General features: G+C 42.8%; 1 protein-coding gene and 1 pseudogene across 12 annotated transcripts in view; one reads left to right on the top strand and one right to left on the bottom strand.

Moving 5' to 3' along the window:
• Positions 1 to 14,893, bottom strand: part of ATP6V0A1 (ATPase H+ transporting V0 subunit a1) — an 80,143-nt gene that overhangs the window by 49,486 nt on the left and 15,764 nt on the right. For 7 of the 12 annotated variants that reach the window (XM_022557752.2, XM_089901281.1, XM_089901282.1 and 4 more), the window contains exons 1-2: positions 3,570 to 3,672; positions 1,528 to 1,691 (exon numbers count right to left, since the gene is read on the bottom strand). In XM_022557752.2, the coding sequence (XP_022413460.1) occupies positions 1,528 to 1,644 (117 nt within the window). In that variant the 5' untranslated portion in view covers positions 1,645 to 1,691; positions 3,570 to 3,672. Of the gene's footprint in view, positions 1 to 1,527; positions 1,692 to 3,569; positions 3,673 to 14,893 lie in introns of those variants that run through there. The other 5 variants (XM_022557749.2, XM_022557751.2, XM_089901280.1 and 2 more) reach the window with 3 other exon arrangements.
• LOC111166276 (nucleolar protein 56 pseudogene) lies at positions 10,644 to 11,507 on the top strand (annotated as a pseudogene).

Genomic DNA, 14,893 nt, shown 5'->3' with positions numbered 1-14,893 from the left:
AATTAAGGATGACTTAGGTTTGATTCAGGTTTCAAGTCTAGAAAACTGGAAGAATATTGATGCATTAGCTCATCTTTAGAAAGTCAGGATGAAGAAATAGTTTGTTAAAAGGCAAGGTGCTGGGATTTAGACATAACAAGCTTGAGAAGCACAGATGACAAAAATCTTTTTTGGGGGGAGGTGGGATGGGGGGACAAAGGCCTTCTGAGCTATTTTATTTTATTCTTCTTAATTGAAGTACAGTTAATTTACAATGTAGCGTTAGAAATCTTAGAGAGTTGTTAATTCAGGGATGGTGTTTGGGAGGTCAGGACCAGAGACACAGATTTGGGACTCGCTGAGTAAAGATGGAAGATTTGAGGATAGATGAGATCACCAAAAGAAAAAAAAAAAAGTGATAGGGAAGATGTGGGTACAGAGAAGCTTAGCCAGAGAGAGCAAAGAAAAGAGTTTTGGAAACACTGACACCTATAGCAGGAGTAAGGAACATAAGAGAGTGGTTGGTGGAAGATAACAATGAGTTTTCAGAAAGGTAAGAAAAGGAACCAGAGTCAGGGAGGAGAACATTTGAAGAGAGTTGATATAAAAGAGTTCAAAGCGAATAGGGAATAAGACCACATCACTGGATTATATTTGTGCAATTTCGGCTCAGACTGAGAACTTCCTGAAAGCCTGCCAATTCCAGGAAGCCAAAACTGATTAATTCCACCCCTTTCTGACCACTCCTCTTTCATCCATCCATTCATTCCAACAAATATTGATTATCTTTTATGTGGGCACTAAGGATATAATAACGAATGTCTCTGTCTTCCTGGTGTTTAGATCACAGTAGAAGAGAGATTCTTTAATTAGCCAGTCACACCGATGAATGGAAAATCACGACTATGATGACTGTTATAAATGAGAGGTACATGGAGCTTTGAGACTGCATCACGAGGAACTGTTACCTGCCCCCTCCTTTCAGCAGCGTAGATTGTGCCTTCAGATTGCAAGCCCCATAGGTCATACTTTTTTTATATTCTTAGACTGTTCATTTTCTTCTGATATCTCCTCCAAGTGCCCAGCATAATGCTTCAGAACAATGGGCATTCAGTATACGCTTACTTATATACTATATATCTGTAACTGGATGCTTCAGATTTTGTAATAAATATGTCCTATTGTATGGAAGAGCTATGATACTTTTTTTTAAATACTGTACTGTGGGTGTTAAGGAGCCCAAAAGCAAAGTGCAAGCCTTGAACAGGTTAGTCTGGTGTCCTCCACCTGCGTCCCAAGCAATTACCTTGAGAATGCTTAAGATTATTCTCAAAGCGGTAGCTAGTAAAAGTATGGAAGGATTGGCACAAAACATCCTCATCTCTACAAAGACAACTTGAAATGTACATTCTTCCAATAGTAAGCCAGTGCTATAATGTTATTTTTGAAAATAAAAAGCAAAACGTTCGTCTTAAGGCAAATTGGCCGTGATATGACAGGAAAAATAGAGTCCAGCGGTAATCAAGAAGCAGCCCCATAACCACTTACATCACGAAACTGAACCTTTCCGAGTTCTCCTAATTCACTGACACAACAATAAGCAGCTTCTGACTGTAGAAAAAGCTGGGCCAGTGTCATCTCCTCACTCCGGAAAAGCTCCCCCATGGCAGCAGAAAGGACCGGTCGACTGAGTACCTGGATTTCTCTCCAACCTAGGGCAAAAAGAGAAAATTATATGACCTTGGAATTATCAAGAGGACTGAGAGCAAACAACACCCCAGGAAGCCTCTTCCGTTTTGCATTTCATTTCTTCCACTCCATGCTGACAGGTCTTTAACGACTGTTTTGACATCCTTCTTAGAAAGACAGAAAGGAGAAATTGCAACGGCTGTTACTGAATCTTCTCCCAAAGAGTGTCTGATGAACAGTCACTTCCTTTGCAGTCGACGTCAGGATTGAATGACAATAATTTGGGACATCTCAATACATAAGAATGTGTTCAGATTAAAAACAGAAACTGGGAATCCGAAACAGCTCTTTAAATACCTTGGACACAATATTATGAGGCAGCTGACATTTTTTTTTCCTGTGTCAGGAAACAAACAGAAGAGACCTCGGTTACCCTGTCATAAAGCACGTCTCCGTTGCATCTAGTTTTCTATCCTCTACTGCTAATTTCTAACAGTCAAAGTCCCAGGACTGCCCTAAAGGTACGGCTACCTTAAAGGGTTTAACTTTCCAAACTCCCCGGAAAACACCATTTTCTCCCAAAAGAATCTAAACACATAAGCATTAACTTAAAAAACAAAAACAGAAAAACACAGAAACAGCTTACACATTAAGCTCAATTTCAAGTCAAGCATGACAGGAATACATGGTAATGACAAAGCAATTTTAAGTCACAGAGAATAAGCTTTGGACCTCCGCAGCTTTCTGTTTCTTATCCCCACCTTCAAGATTAACTACGTTCTTCCATCTGTTAAAGCTTCGCATGAATAAGCCAATAAAGATTTCCTTTTCAGTCGGTCTTACCGTTACCGGGTAGGAAAGACAATTGGCGCTATCAGTGGTCCTGAAACTGCAATTATTTATTCTCAATCAGCTATTGTAAGGCACAGGCTGTACAGAATCTAAACTCAACAAAATGAGGGCATCCCTAATGATAGGTGAAACTGGCATCAAAGGAAGAGCTATTCTTCCGGAAGCCTGGGAGACATTTTGAGAAATCTGAATGACAAAACCTTTGTGCATTTGACGTTCAAGGCAGCAAAACCACGCATTCAGATATAAGCAAGAATTTCTCAAGAGATCATGTAGCTTGACTTTAAGACTGCCTACACCTGAATCATCCAGAACAGCTGTTAACAGATCCCACATTATCCTCAACAAGAATAGATTCCACAACCTCTAAACGCATAAAATTATGCCAGATCAGCATAGTTCAGAGGCTGCCGATAATGACAGCCTCCAATGAGTTGCCTGCCTGTTTCTGTTCTTTAATGATTACAAGTCTCCCTAGAACATCTCTATCCCACTGGAACCAAAGAGAAAACTAAAAAGGCCACAGCACTTCGGGCGCGTGGGGGGCGCAAAAAAAAATATGAAGAAGCAGTAATCCTGCGCAAGAGGAGTCCAAATAAAGTGTTCCCGAGCCCTGCCTCACGACTGTCATCCAGTCCTCGCCTCCTAACGAGCTGTTCGAATTCACCTGCCTCGTTTCCTGTCTACCTAGTGAGAAGGAGGAATTCTCTGAGCCCAGGCACACCTACCTCCCGGAGTGGGGAATAAAAGGGGATAATCCTCAAATGGGGAGCCCCTTTAAGAAGCCCCCCGATTCTTCAGCCTACCCAATAACCTTCAGTTCCTCCACCTTCCACTTAGATGGGGTAAGGGATCGGGGCCTCCAAAAGGGAGTGAACCTCCTGTTTCTCTGCCCAGAGGAGGGGTGCCCGAAGAGGGGTGAACCCCCATTTCCTCTGAGACCTGAAGCCCCTGCTAATTCCTTTGACAACCGAGGGGGCCGTTAGAAGGGTTTGCTGTGCCCCTCGGAGGCCGCTCCCTGCCGCGCTGTACCTACAGCCCCAGCTCACCTCCGGCCGCGGGCCGGCCGCCGCCAAAGCAACCGCCGCAGACCAACGCCGCAGCCTCCTCAGCTCCCGGCAGCAGCACCTCGACGTGCGTGCGTCCGCAAAGCCCCGCCCCCGCGCTGCCGCCGGCCTCCGCCCCCACGATGACCTCATTGCCGTTGGCCAATGGGGTGAGGACTCGGCCGGAGGCCTCATTGCGGAGTCGCGGGGGCGTGGGCGAGACCCTGCGTGCTGACGCCATCTTGTTCCCGCAGCCTCGGCTGCCGGCCCCGGGAGGGCGGGTGTGTGGGGAGGGCGGTGCAGGTTCTCTAGGCCTTAAGTCCTTGAGCCCTTCAGAATCCTTTCTCACTAATATGTATCCTTGAGGCCAGGCTGCCTGCTTTCTTTATTTTCATACCCAAGAAATTAATTCACAACTTTTCCCTCCTCGAGGGAAGTAGCATGAAGGAGAGAAATTATTATGAAATGACTGGAGAGCTCGAGCGGAGCTTTAAAGGGCTTCCAGCCCCAATCTGCTCTGCGCGCGCGCGCGCACGCACACACACACACACACACACACACCCTTTTTCCTTATTACGCAGGGAAGAAAATTTGAGCCCTACAGTGGAGAACGACTTGCTAAAGGTGCTAGATCCTGTAGAGGGGCCTTGATCAGGGGGCTCATTCATTTAAGAATAGAGAACCCGTCTTTAAAAAGGTATTTGCTTCGGTCCTTCCAGCAACTGTCCAGGTTCTATTTTTCTCCAGTTAACAGTGGGAGAAACTGTGGTGCTCCAAGGACGATGGTGCTTCAAGGACAAAGAACGACCCTGCCTGAAAAAGTGTCAGCGTTACACCCCCTACTGGACTCCTAATCGCCCTCCCCATCATGTTGCGATGGTTACGAAATTTGTGAGACCACCTGGGCGATGCCTACCTGGGCAACGGGACCTGTCCCAAGTAATGAAAGGCATATGCCCTGTCCCACTCCCACCCTAAGAAGGAAGGTGTATGTGCCTCGACCAATCAGTAAAGGGAATTTTCACCTCGGACCGTTTCTTTTGTTTTCTGGCTATAAAAACTGATCAATAGCACATGTTCGGGCTTGACTCTCCCAGGCTATTAGGAAGTTGGCCGCTGTTCTGGCAGTGACCCTTCCCTCTAATAAATTCTATCTTCCTTACATTCTGCCTTGTGTCTGGAAATTCTTTTCCAACCCGCGTTCGGACCTCGTCAGGAACCTTATTAGACCAGGTGTTGTGAAAGTTAATTTCGAATCTTGTTTGATGGATTCCTGTGCGCCCGTTTGACCACTTAAAAGTTTTCTATTCCTCAAAATTTGTAAAAGAATAAGTTTTTAAAAACGCGTTAAGTGACGTCTACCTATTATTTATAAAAACGCCTTTCTCAACTATTGATGTCGATTCCTTTTTCTTGCCCTTCTTTTAAGGAAGAGTGGGGATCCCAAGTTGTTTGTCATAACCAGAACCGTATCAGGAAAACTCAGAAAACTGGTTATTCATACTTCGTGGGTGGTGGAACCCTACTGAGATTCAAATGTAATGACGGAGATATGTCTACCTGGCAAAAACATCATCAATCTTGCTTTACCAGCCTAAAGGAAACAATAAAGGGCAAATACCGACGTTTAATTTGCATTTTTCATCTCACATTGTGAATGAAGATATAACGACTTCATTACGATTTTGTTGAGAAGTAGCACCTTGGAGAGCCCCAGGCCCTCCCTTTCCCTGTGAGCTTAATTGCTCCCTAGCTCTCTCAACTTTCCCCGCAAGGCGGATAGGGTCCCACATTAGAAAGCCTGCCAAGTTTTATAAACTATTACACAATGACTCATTTCCTTCCTTTGAGACTTAAAAGAAAGTTATTTTTTTAACCTCAGGGTCAGCTGCTCGCTAACCACAAATTTTCATACTCTTACCTTTAAGACAGCCTTTCATCTGGACTCAAATCAGTGCCCTTGAATTCCCTTTTTTCACGGCTTCCTTGAAAGTATATTCTCTCGGAGCTCCTTTTCTGTCTCCTTTCATTTCCCACCATCAATCTTTCTCCAGTGTTCTATTTCTTTTCCCTCCATGCTCTCTTCCTTGGAAGTCTTGCCTATTGTCAGGCTTAAATGTCTATGTGTAAGACATACCTATTTTTCTATCCACCTCATTCCTCCAAGGCTCAGAAATGGAATTTCAAGCTGCCTGAATAATGCCATTCAGGCAATAAACGTTTGCCGAGGCAGTCTGCTATATCGGAGACATGGTGCTAGGTGCTGGAGATAGTAAAATGAAACAAGACACTCTTCCTATCCTAGAGGAGCTCACAGCTCAGTGAGAAATAAAGTTCCAACAATTATGAGAGAGAGAGAGAGAGAGAGAGAGAGAGAGAGAAAGGTGAGATGAAATTAATACTTCCCATGTGCCAGGCACTTTTCTAAGTGCTTTATAAATATGAACTCATTTAATCCTCACAACAATACTAGGAGGCAGACACTATTATTGTCTTCATTTAACAGATGTTATGGTGAAATCGAGGTACACTAATCCGCCAAAAGTCACTCAGCTAATAAATAGCAGAGCAGGATTCAGACTCAGCCAGTTTGGCCCCATTTCTTGTGCTCTCGAGTATTGCACTGTTCTGACTCTGCTAAGAGTGCTGTCTCTGAGTCCAACCTGAATTCAAATCTTGGTCTGTCATTGAATATCTCTCACTTTACGACTCTCTAAGCCCTAGTTTCCTCTTCTATAAAATAGAGTTAATAATAGTACTTGCCTTATATGTTTATTGTAAGGAAGAAAAGGAACTTAGTACACGCTTGGCACTCAGTCTGCATTTAAAAACTGTTAGCCATCATCATTATTATTGTTGAGACACGAAACACTGTAGCTCAGTATTGGACCTGAGGACATCAGAAGAATTTACAGGGAGGTGGTGACACGAGTTTTGAAGACTTAGAGCTCTCACTGAATAAAAACCGTCTCTTCCTCTGAGATCCTTAATCCTGCTAATGGCATCATTGTTTTCCTAGTTACCCAGGCTCCAAGCTTAAGCCATCCTTTTTTTTTTCTATCTAACATTGTTTACTTTAACACAAGCTAAATTAACACAAGTTGGATATTAAAATATCTCTGAGAACAATTTCTACTACTTATATTGTGAAAAATCAAGCAACCACCCTATAATTTGTAAAAATTTCACTTTCAGTTGAATGTTTTCTTCTAATAATTGTCTAAGAATGTCTAATTGGTCAACATTATGTGTTGAGTTTTCTCTTTTTTAAAAATTTATTTATTTATTTTGGGCTGCGTTGGGTCTTCGTTGCTGCGCGTGGGCTTTCTCTAGCTGCAGCGAGCGGGGGCTACTCTTCATTGCGGTGCGCAGGCTTCTCATTGCGGTGGCTTCTCTTGTTGTGGAGCATGGGCTCACTGCAGAGCACAGACTCCAGGCACGCGGGCTCAGAAGTTGTGGCTTGCGACGTCTAGAGCACAGGCTCAGTAATTGTGGCACACAGGCTTAGCTGCTCCGCGGCATGTGGGATCTTCCCGGACCAGGGCCCAAACCCGTGTCCCCTGCATTGGCAGGCGGATTCCTAAGCACTGTGCCGCAGGGAAGCCCTTGAGTTTTCTCTTGAACAAAATTTGTATAGAGAGTATAAAACTTTAAATAAGTATGAATAGATATTAAGCTTAAAAATAAATCTGCCCTAAGTCTGTCTTCTGAGGTTTGTATAGAGGCCTAGAAGGTTTGTACAGGGTCAGTAGTGAGGTCCTTGTGGCAGTGTGTTCTTTTTTTTTTTTTAATTGGAGTATAGTTGCTTTACACTGCTGTGTCAGTTTCTGCTGTACAGCAAAGTGAATCAGCCATATGTATACATATATCCCCTCCGTTTGGGATTTGCTTCCCTTTAGGTCACTACAGAGCACTGAGTTTTTTTGGTTTTGTTTTGTTTTGGCCGTGCCCTTCAGCATGCGGGATCTTAGTTCCCCATCCAGAGATCGAACCCGTGCCCCCTGCAGTAGAAGAGCGGAGTCCTAACCACTGGACTGCCAGGGGATTCCCCCAAACACAGTAGTTTCTACCTGATTTTTCTCCCCTAGCATTGAGCCTACTCATTCAATGGTAAGTACCATTTCTTGAATGAATAGTGAATGGGTAGATGATCCTGAAAGAAACGGGGACCTCCTAATAGAAATCTACTATCAACAAAAGAACACAGCTATCAGACAAAAAGGAATATGATCACATCCTGCATTTTTTCTGTCCCCTTTGTTTTATGGACTTCATTATCTGTGAGGAACAGAGTTCATGACAGATGCTTGTATGCTTGTAACAGAGATATGAGGGAAAGTTTCCAAGCAGAAGCTAGAATCAGAAACTGTGTGTGAAAACTTTTACAGAGTCATCAAGTTCAGTACACTAATACTGCTGATGCTTGTATTCCATGTACAGTTCCCAAAGTTATTCTACACTGGAACATTTCTATAAGGAAAATACTCTAACTTCAATGATGAGCACTTTTTTTTGTTGGGGGGGGGGCTCATCCTGTGGCATGCGGGATCTTAGTTCCCCGATCAGGGATCAAACCCAGATCCACAGCAGTGAAAGTGCCAAGTCTTTACTGCTGGACCAGCAGGGAATTCCCCAATGATGGGTACTTTAATAAATAGCTTTCAGTCATCAAAAATCCATCATTCCTTCAGCAAACATCTATTAAGTGCACACTTTATACCAGGCATAATGTTAGAAACTGGAAACGCAAAGAGGAGCAAGGAGCTCACAGTCTATCAGGAGAGACAGACAAACAACTAACTGTGATATAACATACATGATATAGCAGCAATTGAAGTAGAAGTCTATGTAAGCCCAGAGAAAAGAGTTATTAATCCTGTTTGGCCTTGCAGGAGGCTTTAAGGAGACATGACATTTGCGATGGGTATTAAGGGATTAATAGAAGTTTGTTCAGAGGAGGAGGCAAAGGCTAATAGAACAGAAATAGTACTAATATCAAACTAAATTCAGATGTTGTCTTCATCACAGTCAGCAAATACATCAACTTAGCCCAAAACTGACTAAAATATTTTGATACAGAATAATCAGGCATTTACGTTGATTTTATCTAGAGTTACCTGTATGCTTCTCTAGGGAAGAAATAAGTTGTGCTTATGCCATTCTGTAACTTGAACAAGTACGGCATATGTCCAACAAGATCCAGTATAAACAGGTTGTTACCACACAGCCCTAGAAGACGTGAGAAATTCCATATGAGGCGTAGCCTCTAATGCAATTCTGGGTGTCTAAACTGAGCTATTTCTTAGCATCTGTGAAAATGTCTAAACAATAGTTACAAAAATCAGTTCTACTACCAAGACAAAAGAGAGAACAGAAGCAATGATCTAACCGAGTCTCAAAAAGTTACAAGAATTGTCACTGTAGTGACATGACTAAAACAAATGGTTTTTTCCTCCTTTTTCTTCCTTCCTTTTCCAGTTTGAATGAATGCACAGCAATTGTCTAAATTTCCACCAGTGAAAGGTCACCTCATGTTTGCTCATCCAACTTAGATTCCTAGATGGGAGTGTTAAATTAAACCAAGTGTTTTGAAAAACATATTTGCTCATGTGTTTTTCTGCCATATGCTTCCTGTATTAATTTCCTAGAATGGCCATATGCATTACCACAAACCGAGTAGCCTAAAACAACAGAAATTTATTCTCTCATAGTTCTGGAGGACAGCAGTCTGAAATCAAGGTGTCCACAGGGCCATGATATTTCTAAAGGCTCTAGGGAAGAATCCTTCATTCCCTCTACCTAGCTTCTGGTGGTTGTGCAAAATTCTTGGCATTCTTTGGCTTAGGGATACATCACTCCAATGGCCGCCTTCAACTTCACATGGCATTTTTCCTTCTGTGTGTCTGTATCTGCATCCACATTTCCCTCTTCTGTTAAGGACACCAGTCATTGGATCAGTGCCCACCTTAATCCAGTATGACTTCATCTTAACTTGCCCATATCTGCAAATATACTGTTTCCAAATAAGGACATATTCACCTATTCCAGGTGGACATAAATTTGGGGGGAGTACTATTAAACCCAGTACACTTCCCTTACCAATTTGGGGAAGGAAATTTTGCTCTGCATAATACTGCAAGCAGTTAGCAGCTAAAATTTTGATTTAAAAGTTAATTCTGGGCTTCCCTGGTGGTGCAGTGGTTAAGAATCCGCCTGCCAATGCAGGAGACATGAGTTCGACCCCTGGTCCGGGAAGATCCCACATGCCGAGGAGCAATGAAGCCCATGTGCCACAGCTACTGAGCCTGTGCTCTAGAGTCTGCGAGCCACAACTACTGAAGCCCGCGTGCCTAGAGTCTGTGCTCCACAGCAAGAGAAGCCACAGCAATGAGAAGCCCGCACACTGCAACAAAGAGTAGCCCCCATTTGCTGCAACTAGAGAAAGCCCACACGCAGCAATGAAGACCCAACACAGCCAAAAATAAATAAATAAAATAACTTTATTTTTAAAGTTAAAAATAAAAATAAATAAATAAAAGTTAATTCTGCTTGTCTGCATTCATTGAGGTGACAGCAGTGCAGTGTAATGATTGTATGTGTCCAGTCAAATAATTTTTTTGTTTTTCCCTTTTATATAAAAATGAACTCTAATTCTTTAATTATTCTACCAAAGATCTGATTTGAGTGTTGGATGAGAGATTTCTCCTGCACAACCTTTAGGTGACCTGGCATGACCTTGACCATTGTTCTTGAAATACTGATTAGCAGTTTGTCTCCACAGAAACATGTAATTACTTTTGCAGTTTCACTCTGAGTTCCTCAACATAACACTGTGCTTTTACTTGCAAAGACTGTCAATGTTTCAAATAAAAGTCTTTACGTAAAAATCTATTCATAATAGATCTTGAGGCTCCCTTTGAAGCTCAGGCAATGTCAGCTTCCTTTAGCTCTGGTAATGATTACATCCACAAGGGGATATGAATGAGACTAAGGCATGTGACATTTTATGCAACCCTTAAGACTCTTGTGACCCACACGAGGCAAAAAGCCTCTTAACTTGTGGGAGTTAAGAATGCCATGGATGGCCAGTCCTGGTGTCTGAGTGATTCCCTGGGCCCTGCACAGGGACCAACTTTCCAGAGCCCTGAAGACAACACCCCAAAATATGGACTCATTTTCCACTCTACCTTCACTGGCCGAGCAGCTGCCAAGAACAAAGGCTGCATCTCCCGATACCTGGCAAAAAAATGCAGTATTGCCTCACGAATTGATTGCTTCTCAGAGGTACCTACCAGTGTATTTGGGGAGAAGCTTCGAGAACAAGTTGAGGAGCGGCTGTCCTTCTATGAGACTGGAGAGATTCCACGAAAGAACCTGGATGTCAAGAAGGCGGCAATGGTTCAGGCAGAGGAAGCACCTGCTGAGATTACTAGGAAGCTGGAGAAACAGGAGAAGAAACGCTTGAAGAAGGAAAAGAAAAGGCTGGCTGCGATTGCCCTGGCGTCTTCAGAAAACAGCAGTAGGACCCCGGAGGAATGTGAGGAGACAAGTGAAAGACCCAAAAAGAAGAAAAAGCAAAAGCCCCAGGAGGCTTCTCCGGAGAATGGAATGGAAGACCCATTTGTCTCCTCCAAACCCAAAAAAAAGAAATCTTTTTCCAAGGAGGAGCTGGTTAGTAGTGATCTTGAAGAGACAGCTGGCAGTGGAAGTCTTACCAAGAGGAAGAAATCTTTCCCCAAAGAGGAACCGGATAGTGACCCTGAAGAGTCAGGAAACAAGAGGGTCCCCAAGAAAAAGAGGAAATTCTCTTCCAAGGAGGAGCCTCTCAGCAATGGACCTGAAGAGGCTGCTGCCAGGAAGAGTAGCAGCTCCAAGAAAAAGAAAAAGCTCCGAAAGCTATCCCAGGAAAATCAGAATGGACATTTCCCTAGTAGGGCATAAATTACAGAGATATTTCCCAACCCATCCCCTATAGCCCAATAAAAATAAAAACAAATTCACGAGTCAAAAAAAAAAAAAAAAAACGAATGCCATGGAAAGAGGCTTCTTAAAGAAATCAAATTGAGAAAACTGGAGTTGGGAAGGATTGAGTGTCAGAGAGCAGAGACACCTCTCTGTGCCATTAGACCTGAAGTATTTGCCCAGGTAAACAAGAAACTAGCTCAAGATTTCTGAAGTGGAGAATCTAGCAAATGCTTCTGTATTGAGTTTCTAGTGACTTGGAGATAGGAGGTGAGATCTGTAGTAAAGAAATACATGGGAAAATTCCAGTAGGTTCATTGAATCTGGTTGATTTAATGGTCAAGGGATAGATCCACCTTGAACTTTTGTATTCTCACTGCTTATCTTGGTGCATGGCATTCGATATACACTTAATATATTTTTTTATAAATGAAATTTTAAAAAATAAATAAATTTATTTATTTATTTACTTTTGGCTGCGTTGGGTCTTCGTTGCTGCGCGTGGGCTTTCTCTAGTTGCGGCGAGCGGGGGCTGCTGTTCCTTAGGGTGCGTGGGCTTCATTGCGGTGGCTTCTCCTGTTGCAGAGCACGGGCTCTAGGCACACGGGCTTCAGTAGTTGTGGCACGCTGGTTCAGTAGTTGTGGCTTGTGGGCTCTAGAGTGCAGGCTCAGTAGTTGTGGCACACGGGCTTAGCTGCTCCATGGCGTGGGGCTTAGTTGCTCCATGGCATGTGGGATCTTCCTGGACCAGGGCTCGAACCCGTGTCCCCTGCATTGGCAGGCGGAGTCTTAACCACTGCCCCACCAGAAAGCCCCTACACTTAATATTTTTGAAAGAAAGAAAGCAAAACTGGGAATTTCTTTTCTATTCATTTATTTATTTATTTATATTTTTTTAACATCTTTATTGGAGTATAATTGCTTTACAATGGTGTGTTAGTTTCTGCTGTACAACAAAGTGAATCAGCTATATGCATACATATATCCCCATATACCCTCCCTCTTGCGTCTCCCTCCCACCCTCCCTATCCCACCGTGCTAGGTGGTCACAAAGCACCAAGCTGGTCTCCCTGTGCTATGTGGCTGCTTCCCACTAGCTATCTATTTTACGTTTGGTAGTGTATATATGTCCATGCCACTCTCTCACTTAGTCCCAGTTTACCCTTCCCCCTCTCCATGTCCTCAAGTCCATTCTCTACGTCTGTGTCTTTATTCCTGTCCTGCCCCTAGGTTCTTCAGAACCTTTTTTTTTTTTTTTTTAGATTTCATATATAAGTGTTAGCATATGGTATTTATTTTTCTCTCTCTGACTTACTTCACTCTGTATGACAGTCTCTAGTTCCATCCACCTCACTACAAATAACTCAATTTCGTTTCTTTTTATGGCTGAGTAATATTCTATTGTATACATGTGCCACATCTTCTTTGTCCATTCATCTGTCGATGGACACGGGTTGCTTCCATGTCCTGGCTATTGTAAATAGCACTGCAGTGAACATTGTGGTGCATGACTCTTTTTGAATTATGGTTTTCTCAGGGTATATGCCCAGTAGTGGGATTGCTGGGTCGTATGGTAGTTCTATGTTTAGTTTTTTAAGGAACCTCCATACTGTGGAATTTCTTAACTTGTGACAAACTGGTGCAGGTTATTTGCAATCACGTACTTATTTAAGGCTGGAGATCGCTATGCTTTACACTTCAGTTGTTTTTGTTTTATAAAAGCAGCTTACCAGGCTTTTGTGGTATTTTCAAGGAGGGAGAATGGTGGGGAAGGAAGCCTGCAGGAAACTTGTAGGGAGGATGTATAAGGGAGTCATCTTCAGAGGAGAAATTTTTTTTAGGGGAAGCAGAAAGTTATCCAAGAGGGAACCTTCAGTTGGATATTGCCTAGAGCTGTATTTCCATTACAAGTTTCTTTTTGCTTAGACTTTTAGAGATTCTGAATACAAGTGAACAATTATTCCTGTTGAAAACAATATACTTTGGGCCCTTAAAATTTTCTGGCAATATGAATAGCTATTAACAACACTGCATTTGAGTAAAATCTGTGAAGTAAGTGAAGTGAAGGAGCTTTTCAGTCAACTTCTATATGCCTCTCTTCTATTCTTTCATTCAATACAAGGTTTTGTGCTTGATATGACCCAGGCCTAGATATAGGAGATTGGACAAGGCCCTAACCTGAAGGAGCTCATAATCTGTAATACAATACGGATTTTATTAGTAATATATAGATAGTCCTATGGATGCACTGATAAAGGTATCACTAAGTATGCTTTGAAACCTTTACAGAGGAGGGCTTCCCTTCCCTGGTGGCGCAGTGGTTGAGAGTCCGCCTGCCGATGCAGGGGACACGGGTTCGTGCCCCGGTCCGGGAAGATCCCACATGCCGCGGAGCGGCTGGGCCCGTGAGCCACGGCCGCTGAGCCTGCGCGTCCGGAGCCTGTGCTCCGCAACGGGAGAGGCCGCAGCAGTGAGAGGCCCGCGCACCGCAAACGATGAAATTTGAGTTGTCTTAAAGGATGAGCACGTGTTTGCCTGTGAACAAACTATGAACCTGGTCTGTTCTCTGCCTGCATTGGTAGTGATTCCACCACTTCTCTGCAAATTGTTTCCTTCAAGGCTGAGTTAAAGATCAATCTTTTTTTTTTTTTTTTCATATATAGCATACAGCAGTGTTAACTAAATTCATCCTGTTGTACATTACATCCCTAGCACTTACTTATCTTATAACTGAAAGTTTATACTTCTGACTGCCTTCATCCAGTTCCCCCTCCTTTCAGCCCCCACCTCTGGTAACCACAAATTATTTTTGTGGTTCTATAAGTTTGCTTGTTTTTGAAATATAACTGACCTACAACACTCTGTTAGTTCCTGTTACACAACATAATGGTTCGATAGCTTAGTATATTTCAAAATCATCACCACGATAAGTCTAGTTAGGATCTGTCACCATACAAAGATATCACATCATTACTGACTATATTCCCCACGCTACATTTCATACCCGTGACTCATGTATTTTGCACCTGAAAGTTTGTTCCTCTTAATCTCCCTCACCTATTTCTTTCCTCCCCATACTGTCCTCCTCTCTGGAAACCACCTGTTTGTTCTCTGTATCTGTGACTCTGCTTCCATTATGTTACGTTTGCTCATTTGTTTTGTTTTTCAGATTCCACATATCAGTGAAATCATACAGTATTTGTCTTTCTCTGTCTGATTTATTTCACTTAGCATAATACCCTTTATGTCCATCCATGCTGTGGCAAATTGGCAAGGTTTCCTTCTTTTTTATGGCTGAGCTATGTATCTATATATATCTATATAGAGATATCATATATGATTGACATATATATATATCTCACATC

This window comes from Delphinapterus leucas, chromosome 19 (assembly GCF_059928025.1).
Source record: "Delphinapterus leucas isolate spDelLeu-1000000601 "Yukka" chromosome 19, BTC_Dleu_Yukka2, whole genome shotgun sequence".
NCBI lineage: Eukaryota > Metazoa > Chordata > Mammalia > Artiodactyla > Monodontidae > Delphinapterus > Delphinapterus leucas.
Note: the sequence above shows the minus strand (reverse complement) of the source record. Positions and strands in the feature narration are given on the sequence as shown.